The sequence below is a fragment of the Hemitrygon akajei genome, chromosome 11 (assembly GCF_048418815.1).
Source record: "Hemitrygon akajei chromosome 11, sHemAka1.3, whole genome shotgun sequence".
In the NCBI taxonomy this organism is placed as follows: domain Eukaryota; kingdom Metazoa; phylum Chordata; class Chondrichthyes; order Myliobatiformes; family Dasyatidae; genus Hemitrygon; species Hemitrygon akajei.
The window spans coordinates 162,225,230-162,238,274 of NC_133134.1; the positions used below are offsets into that span (position 1 = coordinate 162,225,230).

General features: G+C 42.2%; 1 protein-coding gene across 2 annotated transcripts in view; it reads right to left on the reverse strand.

Annotated features, from left to right (window-relative positions):
• Positions 1–1,003: 1,003 nt before the first annotated feature.
• Positions 1,004–13,045, reverse strand: part of LOC140736206 (deoxynucleoside triphosphate triphosphohydrolase SAMHD1-like) — a 48,053-nt gene continuing 36,011 nt past the window's right edge. For both annotated transcript variants that reach the window (XM_073062116.1, XM_073062118.1), the window contains 5 exons: positions 12,337–12,476; positions 6,393–6,482; positions 5,554–5,658; positions 4,696–4,833; positions 1,004–3,825 (listed from right to left, as the gene is read on the reverse strand). In XM_073062116.1, coding sequence (XP_072918217.1) covers positions 3,775–3,825; positions 4,696–4,833; positions 5,554–5,658; positions 6,393–6,482; positions 12,337–12,476 — 524 coding nt within the window. In that variant the 3' untranslated portion in view covers positions 1,004–3,774. The remainder of the gene's footprint in view (positions 3,826–4,695; positions 4,834–5,553; positions 5,659–6,392; positions 6,483–12,336; positions 12,477–13,045) is intronic.

Below are 13,045 nucleotides of genomic sequence, written 5' to 3' on the forward strand. Positions count from 1 at the left end.
ACTAACACACTATTCCAATTTAGCATTTTTTTTTACAACTGATCATAATTTTTAATTATGTATTGCACGGTACTGCTGCCACAAAACAGCAGATTTCTTGATGTACACGTGTGATAATAACCTGCTTTTGTTTCTTTGAATTATGACAGTGCCTTGTTGGACAGAGTTGGGTATTCGGCTCCTCAAACCTGATGCTTGATCTGATTTTATCCTCAGCCCCTAACTCTCCACCCTGAAGCCAAAATCCATCTGAGCCTTGAATATATACTCAGTGGCCACTTGACGAAGTACACCTCGACAAGAGAATGTGAATGCAAGTATCTGATCAGCCAATCATCTGGCAGCAACTCAATGCGTAAGAGCATGCAGACATGGCCAAGAGGTTCACTTGTTATTCAGAATGGGGACAAAATGTGATCTGGGTGACTTTGACGTTGGAATGATTATTGATGCCATACACGTTGGTTTGAGCATTCAGAAACCGTTGATCACCTGGGATTTTCATGCACAACCTTCTCCAGAGTTTACAGAGAATAGTGCGAAAAACAACAAAGCACCCTGTGTGCCGCAGTTTTGTGGTCAAAAATAGTTGGTTAATGAGAGAGATTAATGAGAATAGCCAGACTGGTTCAAGCTGACAGGAAAGCGATAGTAACTCAGATAACCATGTGTCATGACCGTGGTGTGCAGAGGAGCATCTCAACACACTACACATCGAGCCTTAAAGTGGACGAGCTACTGCAACTGACAAACGTGAACACACACTCAGTGGCCATCAGGGGCCCCCTCTGCCTGATACAGTGGCCACTGACTGTATTTGATGGCCACTTCCACAGTTCTCTGGCAAAAGAGATCCAGGAGATCTCAGGTTGTGAAAAAGTCCCATTTGTAGGTAATGACTGGATCTGATTGATTGTGTTAAATTGACTTTAACTGTCGTCACTGCTACAATACAAGAACTTACCAACAAAGTTACACACAATAAGATATTGATCAGATAAGCCCAACTTTATTGATATTCCATTGTCATTAACTGTATCGCCATATAATTCAAGAAACAGACAAAACATTAAATATTCCACTATGACAAAGAAAACACAATTAATGTCTAAATGATTATGCAAACTCACTCAAGGAGAGACCTTTTAAACAGGGCTGATGGAGTTATGTGGTCTAATATCAAATGTCACAAAAATATTTCCCACTATCCAAAGTAAACTGAATGTCAAAATAACTTCATTATCAAAGTACATATTTACCACCAAATACAATCCAATTTTCATTATCCAATTAAATGAAGAAAAATAAAAGAAAAAGGAGTGAAATGACATTCAGTTGTCCAATCACAGAAAACTTCTACATCTATTTTACCTCTGAAATACCCCAATAAGGCAATTTATTGCAGTGTTGCCGCCTGTACCTCACCAGAGATAATACCCTCTCACCTCTCGCAATAAATTGTGCAAGCAGAGTGGCAGAATCCATTCTTGCATCTCTCTCTCTCTACCCCCCTTGGGCATAGGCGGGCTTCACCTGGGGAACACCTGAGCTCCAGTAAACAACTCACATTTATAAGGTAGGGTTAAATTCGCCTGAGACTATTTGGAGTCGGGGAGACAAAGAACCTCAGCTCCCCATTAAATGTCAACAGGACCATGGACAGCGTAATCAGAGACATTACCAGCTCCTCAGTAATCGATTGTACACCACAGTGTATTTGCATTGTCTACAAACCTGACCTGTTATCATTCAGACCACCCACAACATTCTTGTGTTGGCCAATCAGCACATTCTCCTTTCTCCCACATGCTTTGCCAAAGCAACTAAATGAACTTCCATGCTAATCTGGGAAAGGATGGAGTGGGGAGCAGTTGTCCATTGTTAACACCCATCAGGAACTATCAGTGGGGACACCGGACTTCCTAGTTGCAAGTCAATCACAGAATTAGTTCTGTCCTTCCATTTCCCCTACTCCATGAATTTCACAAAAGCTCAAAATGTCTTTCTTCTTTTGACTGTGATTTACTAAATCCTTTTGTCAAATGTACTACTGGTATATTTCTCATTATCACTTTCATACAATGTTATACTTACACTAAAATAAGCTTGTGAGAAGATGGTGGGCACAGACGGCTAAAGTTACTTGCAATAAGGAACCAGTGTCTGTATGCACCAGTTTACACTACATGAAAACACGATTCAGTACAAAGGACTGACCTTACCTATAATCTTCACACTTACACCCTTGGACACTAAGCACCCCAGATTGAGTAATAACTGTGCAGTCTTTGGCTTCCAACGTTGACTAGTTTCCATTTCCGCAAGGATGAGATGTTTGTGATGTCTGAACAAAATTCCCCATGTCATGAGGAGTGAAGAATTGGATGAGCTTGTATTTCAGAGCTGGGAATGAAGCAGGTTGTGTAGGGTTTGACAGTGAAGGGTAGTACACAGGACGATCTGAATACTTATCTACAGTGTTCCTATTTAAGTCTACAAATGATATCACATCATGATGCGATTATATTAATTGAGAACTCTCAAACAATAAGCCTAATATAAACATGAAAACTCTCCATTATTGGTCAGAAATCCATACTGCTCTACAATGAAACCTGGAAACACTGGTCCATTCTCACCCTGTAATGATTGAACAGTAAGTGGCCAACGAAGTGACAGGAGAAACTAAGCTTGGCTTGAATTTTAACAGGTTTAAAGTTTATAAAAGTCACAAATCATAACTTTTAACCCCACATGTATGGGCAAGGAATTTGCATAAAATGTGTTCAGTGCACTGATTTCTATAGTGCAATTCCAGCTGCCTTTTCACAAGTTAAAAACATCCTGAGTATGTTAAATAGCAAGTGATTCCAGTGACCATTATTAAAAAGTGCAATAGCAAAATGTTGCTTCAATTCCCAGTAGGAATATAAGGTGTATCTCCTCCACCCTGACGGTGACCTCAGCTTGGCTCAACAAAGTGGGAGGAATATAAGGTGTTGGAAGAGGAATGGGAATCAGAATTAAGAAGTTTTGGCACCAGGAAGTCCTGCTTGTGGTGGACGATGCGGAAGTGTTTGACGAAGCAGCCCCCCAATTTATGATGGGTCTTACCAATGTAGAGGAAGCCTCATCGGGAGCACCGGATACAATAGACAACCCATCTGATTCACAAGTGACGTGTTGCCTCACCTGGAAGGACCGTTTAAGGCCCTGAATTGAGGAGGAGGTGTTTGGGCAGGTGCAGCCTTTAGGCCGCTTGCAGGGTTAGGTGCCTGGAGGGAAATTAGTGGGAAGGGAGAATGGGCAAGGGAATCGCAGAGGGAGCGATCCCTGCAGAAAGCTGGGGGGGTGGGGTGAACTAAAGATATGTTTATTGTGAATAATGTATTCCACATTCTGCAATGTTCTGCATGGTGACACAAACTAAATGGTTTACAGATTGAGGTTAGGTACCAACTGGAACAGGGAGCAATCAATTAAGAAGATATTGTGTTGAAAAAGAAATCAATTCTTCTCAACTAACTTGCTCCTAAGTCATTTAGATTTCAATTTCTTTGCATGAAGATTTCTTTTCACCATTGAAGCAAGCGCTCTGTAAACTGGGAATCAGAAAAGAACCAAGGAAACTATGAGATTAAACCAACAAGGACGAGAAATAAAACAATTGCATGATGCACAGGAAATTCCCCAGCTTTCCTACTTGAAGAGCTACAACATTCTCTATCTACTTAAACAGCTTTATCGCTCCACGCCTGACGATGTGATTGAACGTCACTCCTGGGCTGGTTCCAACATTGACGCAGGGTCAATATCATCATGATCCTGCAGGTAGACACAACATGCAATGATTAACCACCATTCTAAAGGGAAAAGAATATCACATCACGTTATTTAAACTTCAAAAGGGCTTAAGAAAAACAATTTCCTTGCACTTCCATACCATGCTGCCACACATCCTCCAAATCCACACTGCTCTCACCTTTCAACGAAAGCCCCTTCCACCCCCTCAGGTTTCAAATCCCTCCCACCCACCCACCTCCTCCTTGCCATTATTTCTGAGGAAGGAAAGGGGACATTTCCACAGTCTCCTTTCATGACAAACGTCAATAAAACCGACACTAATATTCCCGGAGTATAACAGCCAAGGAGAGAAAGGATTGAGAACATCTGCAAGAGGCAATGTCTCAGGATGATGAGATCATTCAGCACCTCATCCCTCCTCCTGTTGTTGCCATTTGGCAGGAGGCACAGAGCAGCGAAAAATGAATTTTGGCATCTATATGCAGGGTATGTATGCCCATAATAGTCACATGACTTTACAGCACTGAAACAGGCCCTTTGGCCCATCCAGTCCATGCCAAACTATTAATCTGTCTAGTCTGTGCCCAGACTGTCACCCTATATACCCCTCCCATGCATATAACTATCCAAATTTCTCTTAGATGTTGAAACTAAACCCCAATCACTTCTGCTGGCCACTCATTCCTCACTCTTATCTCCCTCTGTGTGAAGAAGCTCCCCATCATGAAACCTGAAGCATTTTGCCTTTCTCCCTTAACCCATGGCCTCTTGTTCTAATCTCACACAATCTAGAAAGCCTGCTTGCATTTCCCCTATTGATACCCATCATAATTTTATCTAAATACTTGCAGAAACAATTACAGTAACACAGAGATAACCCCCTCTTCTTACCCTTGGCTTGGGTAACTTCCTGGTCGTACACCACTGGGCAAAGAGTCTCCGTGCAGCTTGTACACTCTCGTTGTCGGTCTTCTTGCAGTATGCTTGGATCAGCTGCTCTGAAAACCTTTCTGGTAGTATCTGAGATACCTGGGTGGGCACCAGAGTGAGAGAGATTAATACCCCCAACCATGAGGAGATATATAAATTTCCGAGGTAGCTGGCCACACAGCTACTCAAGTCTATTGCAGCTTCCAGTAAGATCATGACTAATCTGTTGTAACTTCCAATCCACAATCTTGACTACTCACAGTGACCACCCACCAGTTTATCATGCCTTTGTCTTGAAAATACTCAAGTTCTCTACTTCAAAGAAAAAAGTTCCAAGTATGCATGATCACTGAAAGAAAAGGCTTTGCCTCACCTCTTAAATGAGCAACCATCTATTTAAAAAAAATAAATGCCTAGTCCTAGTTTCAAAAAGAAAACATCCTTTCCACTTCAACCCTGGTAAGCCCTGTTGTACTGTATGTTTCAAACGATTCTCCTCTCACATTTATAAAGTCTGGGAAATGCATGTTCAGCCTGTCCAGACTATCCTGTTATGACAACCAGACCACAATGAGCTTCCTAGAGCAACGGAGCAAGGTTCAGATCGCAGACACACCAAGTACAGGCTGAATCCCAGGGAGATGGCCAGTATCTCCAGAGACGATGATGGCTGGGAAGCAAACTGAAAACAGTGGAAAGCCCACAACGAGAGCCCCAGTCACAACCCCAACAGTGGCCGGTGCAAGGCTGGAAGGAAACGAGTTCACACGCTGCTTCAGTGGCCAGACGTGTTTATACCTCCGATGCTCGGGGGGTTACCTGCTCTCTTCTGATTTTGACGGCCTTGTCAGGGTCATTCTTGCAGTAGAATCGAACATTATTAATGGGGTTTTTCTCTTTCATCCCATAGTTCATTGGAATAACCTAGTGTGAGAAATTTTAGTTATATTTATTCACAGTAAAAATCAAATTACTCTCTCGTAAATAGCAACAAACTAAAACGAACTCTATTTTTTATCACATTGGTCACAAGCCCATCGATTATAACAGTTACTCTATTGATAGAAGTGCAGCCTCTTAGTTCCACAGCGCAGGCTCAATCCCAAACTCCTGTACAGAGATTATACAATTTCCCTGTGAACACGCAAATTTCCCTGAGGTGCACCAGTTCCTCCCACATCCCAATGACAATCGGGTTAAATGTCTGTGGTAAATTACACCTACAGAGTGGTTAAGTGATAGGATCTGGGGGCATTTGATGGAAGTGAGGGAAGAATCAAATAAGGTATGTGCACAGGTGTTTGGTGATTGCCACAGAATCAGTAACCTGGCTTTAATCCTGACGTCAGGTACTGTCTATGTGGAGTTTGCATGCTCTCCCGTAACCAAGGGGAATTCATTGGGGTCTCAGATTTTCTCCCAAATCCCAAACTGTGCACATTTGTAGATTAAATGACCACTGTAACATACCCTTGGTGTGTAGGTGTGTGCTGGAATCTGTACTGAGTTAATAGGAACATGTGGAGAATAAAATATGTGAGGGTAGGATTAGGTAAATGGGTACCTGATGACTGGCCAAAGGGTTTGTTTCCATAATGGTACAATCTGCCAGATGTATAGAGAACTCTCCTCTCCATCATTAACAAGCCAGTACTCACATTTACAATGAGATCTTTTGCCTCGAGCTTAACGTCCCTTTCTGAGGGAAGAGCTGTAACCACTTCAGCCTTCAGATTAGCAATCTCCTCCTGATGGAGAGGGAACATTTCAAATGAGTCTGGTTAAATTTGTAAATGTACAAATAAAATCCAATGTACAATAAAACATCGCCTGCAGTCTGTGACAGTCAATACCTACAGGACTTGTATTGTTACAAATGACCGTTTAGGGATAGCAAACGTTTTTGAGAGCATATGCCCAAATTCTCTCGAATGCCATTACAATTTTGAGCAGAGATTATCAATGATTGATGAATTAGTAACAATAATTATGGCCTTTTCCCCCCAAAGAAATATAATGAGTCCTGTTGCTTATGAGTCCTGTGCATTCATCGTGTAACGTCCTGGTTAAGATTTTTACGATGCTGTAGGTATTTCATTTTAGCAGTTCTCTAAGAGCAGTCTGTTCTGCTTTTAGCACGTTTGGGCTTGAGCTAAAGATAAGAGACTATGTTATTCAACTTAGGAACGTTGTGTCAGCCAATCAGGATGGTGGAATTGGGAGAAGGTTCCAGAGAACACTGCGTGGAGAGGCTTTTGTGATGGACACTGTGGTGTGGGTTGAAGTACTTTCTGGGGGGGAGCTGGGAGAAGACAGGAGGGAAGATGGCTGAGGATGCCATCTCTGTTGCACAAGGTGCTTTGTTCAGATGAATGGCTTCAAGGAGGAAGGGCCAATACCACCCATGGGGAGCCTCCATACGGAATAAGGTAGATGAACCCGTAGCACAGTTACAGATTAGCATGTATGACATTGTGGGCAACACTGAATTCAGGTTTCAAGAAAATCATAGCCAGGAGCATTATGTTGATGGATACACATTGTATCGAAAGGACAGGTAGGTAGGTAGGCAGAGGGAGTGGGTGGCTTTGTTGGAAAAAATGCAATCAAATCATTAGAAAGAGGTAACATAGGATCGAAAGGTGTACAATCATAGTGGGTCGAGCTCAGAAACTGCAAAGGTAAAAAGATCCTGATAGGAGTTCTATATAGACCCCAAACCATAGCAAAGATGTGGCTTACAAATTAAAACAGGAAATAGAAAATGTATGTCAAAAGGGCAAGGTTACGATAGTCATGGGGGATTTCAATATGCAGGTAGATTGGGAAAATCAGGTTGATGTTGGATTTCAAGAAGGGGAGCTTGTAGAATGCCTACAAGATGTCATTTTAAAGCAGCTCATGGTCGAGCCCACAAGGGGATCGGCTATCCTGGATTGGATGTTGTGCAATGAACTAGAATTGATTAGAGAGCATAATGTAAAGGAATGCCTAGGAGCCAGTGATCACAATTGATAGAATTCACCCAGCTATTTGAGAAGGAGAAGCTAATGCCAGATGTATCAGTATTACAGTGGAATAAAAGGAATTGCGGAGTTATGAGAGAGGAGCTGGCCAAAACTGACCAGCCTATGTGGACCTCCGGTGCACCTATTGAGCGGCGATCTCGAGCAGCATCAGAGGTCAATGGATACAATTAAATATTCCCATTTCATCCTGATACAGCTGAGAATCACAAGCGTGTCCAAGGTCTGTACAGTTAGTAAAGATGTTGCAATGCAATTGAATAAACTATCACTGCTTAAAACCAATGGAAACAAAGCTGACTGTAGCCACACTTCTCACTGGATTCGTGTTGGAAACATGGCTGCAGGTCAGGAATACAAGTGCGTTTAAGAAAATGGAGCTGTAGACTCACAATATCAACTATCTTAGAAACATAGAAAACCTACAGCACAATACAGGCCCTTCAGCCCACAAAGTTGTGCCAAACTTGTCCCTACCTTAGAAATTACTAGAGTTACCCCTAGCCCTCTATTTTTCTAAGCTCCATGTACCTATCCAAAAGTCTCTTAAAAGACCCTATCGTATCCAACGCCATGGATGAACTATGAGGTATGTCATCTACTGAGGGATAAATCAGTAGTGTTTAAATCTGGTGACACAGCTCTGTACAAGAAAACTAGATATGATTTGTGGAGGGCGAATTCAAGAGCAAAGAGACAATTCTGAGCAAGGTTGGAGGTGACATCCGATGCACGTCAACTCTGGCAGGTTTGCATGACATTACTTCCTAGAAAGTGAAACCCAACAGCATGAATGGCAACGCTGCTTCACTACTAGATGAGCTCAAAGCCTTCTATGCCCGCTTTGAAAGAGATGTATAACTACAGCTGTGAAAATCTCTGCAACACCTGGTAACCCTGTGATCTCTATCTCAGAGGCCAATGTTAGGCTGTCTTTAAGGAGGATGAACCCTCACAAGGCGGAAGGTCCCAATGGAGTACCTGGTAGGATTCTGAAAACTTGTGCCAACCAGCTGGCGAGAGTAATCAAGGACATTTTCAACCTCACTGCTATGATCACAAGTTCCCACCTACTTCAAAAAGGTGACAACTATACCAGTGCTTAAGAAGAGTGGTGTGATCTGCTTTAATGACTACCACACAGTAGCACTCGCATCTACAGTGATGAAATTCTTTGAGAGGTTGATCATGGCCAGAATCAACTCTTGCCTCAGCAAAAACCTGGACCCACTGCAATTTGCCTATAACCACAATAGGTCTACAGCAGATGCAATCTCAATGGCTTTTCATACAGCCTTAGTTCACCTGGACAATAAGAACGCCTGTCGAGATGCTGTTTGTTGACTATAGCTCAGCCTTTTACACCATCATTCCCACAATCCTAACCAATAGGTTACAGTAGCTGGGTCTCTGTATATCCCTACGAAATTGGATTCCATGTTGGAAACGTGGCTGTAGGTCGGGAATAGAAGTGCGTTTAAGGAAATGGATTTGCAGACTCCTAATACTAACTATCTTGCTGGCAAACCTACAATCTCTAGTGAATAAAATTGAAGATCTCAGCACTAGGGTGCTGTATCAGAGAACATTAGCCGGATGTAGTGATTCAGATTGACAGGTTTAATATACACCATCAGGATAGGACTATTGATGTCTGAAAAGCAGGGGTGGAGGTGTGTGCCTCATGATCAACTCCTCTTGGTGCACAAACATACAGTGCTGACCCAATTCTGCTCACCAGAACTGGAATATCTTGCAATTAAGAGCTTTCCAGTTTACCTGCTGCAGGATATTTCTGTGATCATTTTGGAACTAGTGTACTTTCCACCTCAACCAATGTCAAACAGGCTTTAGATGATCTGAGCAATGGGATCAACGTGCACAAAACAGCAGAAATTGATGCCTTCATCATCATTTTGGGGGATTTTAACTAGGCCAGCCTGAAAAACTCACGAAATAATTACCATCATCAAATCATTTGTAGTACAAGAGGAAACAACACATTGGACCATTGTTACACCATCATCAAGAATGCCTTCCATGCTGTTTCATGCGCTCACTATGGAAAGTCTGATCATCTGGCTGTACTTCTACTCCCTGAGTGTAGGCAGCACCAGTAGTGAGGACCCAGAAGCTATGGACAAGGGAAGATGGGAGTGGTTTTAGGACTGCTTTGAATCGGTAGACTGGACTGTATTCGGAGATTCGTCTGTGAATCGGGATGAGTATGAAGCAATTGTTACCGACTTTAGTTCACCTGGAAGTAGTATTCTAAAGGCAGGATGATGCAACCCTGGCTGACAAGAGAAGTCCAAGGCAACATAAAAGCCAAAGAGAGAGCATTTAATACAGCAAAAATCAGTGGGAAGTTAGAGGATTGGGAATCTTTCATAAACAAACAGAAGGCAACTAGAAAGTCATAAAGAAGTAAAAGTTGGATTATGAAATTAAGCTTGCCAATAATATTAAAGATGACACCAAAAGTTTCTTTGATAGATCAAAGTGTAAAAGAGAAGTAAGAGTAGATATTGGACCACTGGAAAATTATGTTGGGGAAGTAGTAAATGGGGGACAACGAAATGGCCGATGAACTGAATGAGTATTTTGCATCAGTCTTCATTGTGGAAGACACTAGCCGTAAGATGGAAGTTTGAGAGCGTAGGGGACAGAAGTGAGTGAAGTTGCCCTTACTAGGGAGAAGGTGCTTGAGAAACTGAAAGGCCTGAAGGTAGATAAGCCACATATATCAGATAGTGTACACTCCAGGGTTCCGATGGAGGTGGCTGAAGAGATTGTAGAGGCATTAGTATTGCTCTTTCAAGAATCGATGGATTGTAGCATGGTTACAGAGGACTGGAAAGTTGCAGATGTCACTCCACTCTTCAAGAGAGGGGAGAGGCAGAAGGAAGAAAATTACAGGCCAGTTAGTTTGACCTCAGTGGTTGGAAAACTGTTGGAATTGATTGTTAAGGATGTGGTTTCCGGTACTTGGAGGCACATGATAAAATAGGGTGTCGTAGGCATGATTCCCTTCAGAGAAAATTTTGCCTGATAAATTTAGTGGAATTCTTTGAAGAAATAACAAGCAGGTTAGACAAATGAGAATTGGAGTATGTTATCTACTAGGATTTTCAGAGGGTTTTGACAAGTGAGGCTGCTTAACAAGTTAAAAGCCTGTTGTATTACAGGAATTACATTACCATGGATAGAGCATTGGCTAATTGGCAGGAGGCAAAGAGTGGGAATAAATTGAGCTTTTTCGGGTTTACTGCTGGTGACAAGTGGTGTTCCATGAGGCGTGTGTTGAGACTGCTTCTTTTTACATTATACATCAATAATTTGGATGACAGAATTGATGGCTTTGTGGCCAGGTTTACAGACAATATGAAGATAGGTGGAGGAGCAGGTAGTCTGAGGAAGCAGAGAGGCTACAGAAGGACTTAGACAGATTGGGGAATGGACAAAGAAATGGTAGGTGAAATACAGTGTTGGGAAGGGTACAGTCATGCACTTTTGTAGAAGAAATAGAAGTGTAGACTATTTTCGAAATGGAGAGAAAATTTTAAAATCTGAGGTGCAAAGGAACTTGGGTGTCCTCACGCAGGACTCCCTGAAGGTGAAGTTGGTGGAGAGGAAGGCAAATGCAATGTCAGCATTCATTTGGAGAGGATTATAATATAAAAGCAAGAATGTAATGTTAAGGCTGCTAATGTTAATGTTAAAGTGCTGGTGAGGCCTCATTTGGAGTTCTGTGAGCGGTCTTGAGCCCCTTATCGCAGAAAGGATCTGCTGTTATTGGAGACGTTTCAATGGAGGTTCACAAAAATGATTCCAAGATTAAAAGGCTTATCATATGAGGAGCATTTAATGGCTCTGTGCCAAAAATCACTGGAAATCAGAGAACGAGGGGAGATCTCAGTGAAACCTAACCAATGTTATAAGGCCTTGACAGAATCGTTTTAGAGAGAATGTTTCATCTGGATTGGGAGTCTAAGAGTGGAATAGAGGGATGTCCACTTAGAATGGAGATAAAGAGGAATATTTTTAGCCAGAGTGTGGTGAATATGTGGAACTTATTGCCACATGCAGCTGTGAAGGCCAAGTCATTGGGGTATATTTGGGGCAGATGAGTCAGTGCCTGAAGGGATATGGGAGAAGGCAGGAAATTGAGAGAAATGCATCAGCCATGACAACATGGCAGAGCAGGCTTGAATCAAGAGTGTTGGATCAAACATGGCTTTCACTGGAAGCTGAATTCATGGTGCAGGTATCAAACACATGGAAAAGTACCAGTGTAAGGGGTTTTGATGGGTATAAAAGGGGCACCTGTTTGGTGCAAGAGCTGAGTGTTTTATCCAAGGCTAGACCACAGCTTGAATCAGGGGTGTAATAGGTGCAGGAACATGATGCTGAGGTAGAACAGCCATAATGTTGAATAGCAGAGAGCCTCAAAGGGCTAAAACTATTACACCTGACTCATGCAATCTCAGCTCGTTTCAAGGGAAGGTTCACTGCCTTCTGGTTGTGGGAGTAATACATAGAGTTGAGGCAGAGAATACCAGCCCGTAATAATTACCCGTTTAATAGTTTTCCCTTCTTCAGCCTGTGTCTGCCCAATACATTTGTACAGGTTGCGGTTTATAATGTTGTTCAGGATTGTCTGTGCTTCTTTCAGCTCAGGTTTAGAGGAATTCAGAATCTGTTCAAAGATACTGTCTGTAAAAACAAAATACAAGATCAAAGAAAAACATTTTATAACAACATGTAATTGCATTGATCTAACAAACTTTTGTTTCTGGTTGACTTAAAGTGAATTAGGAAGATAAATGTGTGATTTGTCCCTATTAGCAATAGAGTTCTACAGTTATACAGCAATACAGCACAGACCCAGGCCTACCTTGTACATGTCAAACTGATATTCTGTCGAGTCACTTTGGCCTGTACCTGTACCATAGTCTTGTAAGGAAAAAGTTCAATGTGATTCCTACTTGTTATACACTAAAATAAAATGGAAATCTGAAAGACAAAATGGTGCTAATTTGCAGTGCGATTATTTAGGAGAGTACAAGAGACCCAGTCCACAGCAAAGTTTGAGAAAATTAAGGGAGTACACGTGTACAGCCATAACAGTGGAATGTAGTGGCACTCAAGGCGCTACAAAAGGAACACACGGAGGCAGAGAGATCTGAACTCGGAATGGTTTTAGTGATTCAAACTCGCGCGCTTAAAACCCCCTTCCCATGGGTCCCTGCGAACAGCGAGGAGGACGTGATATCAGACCATCC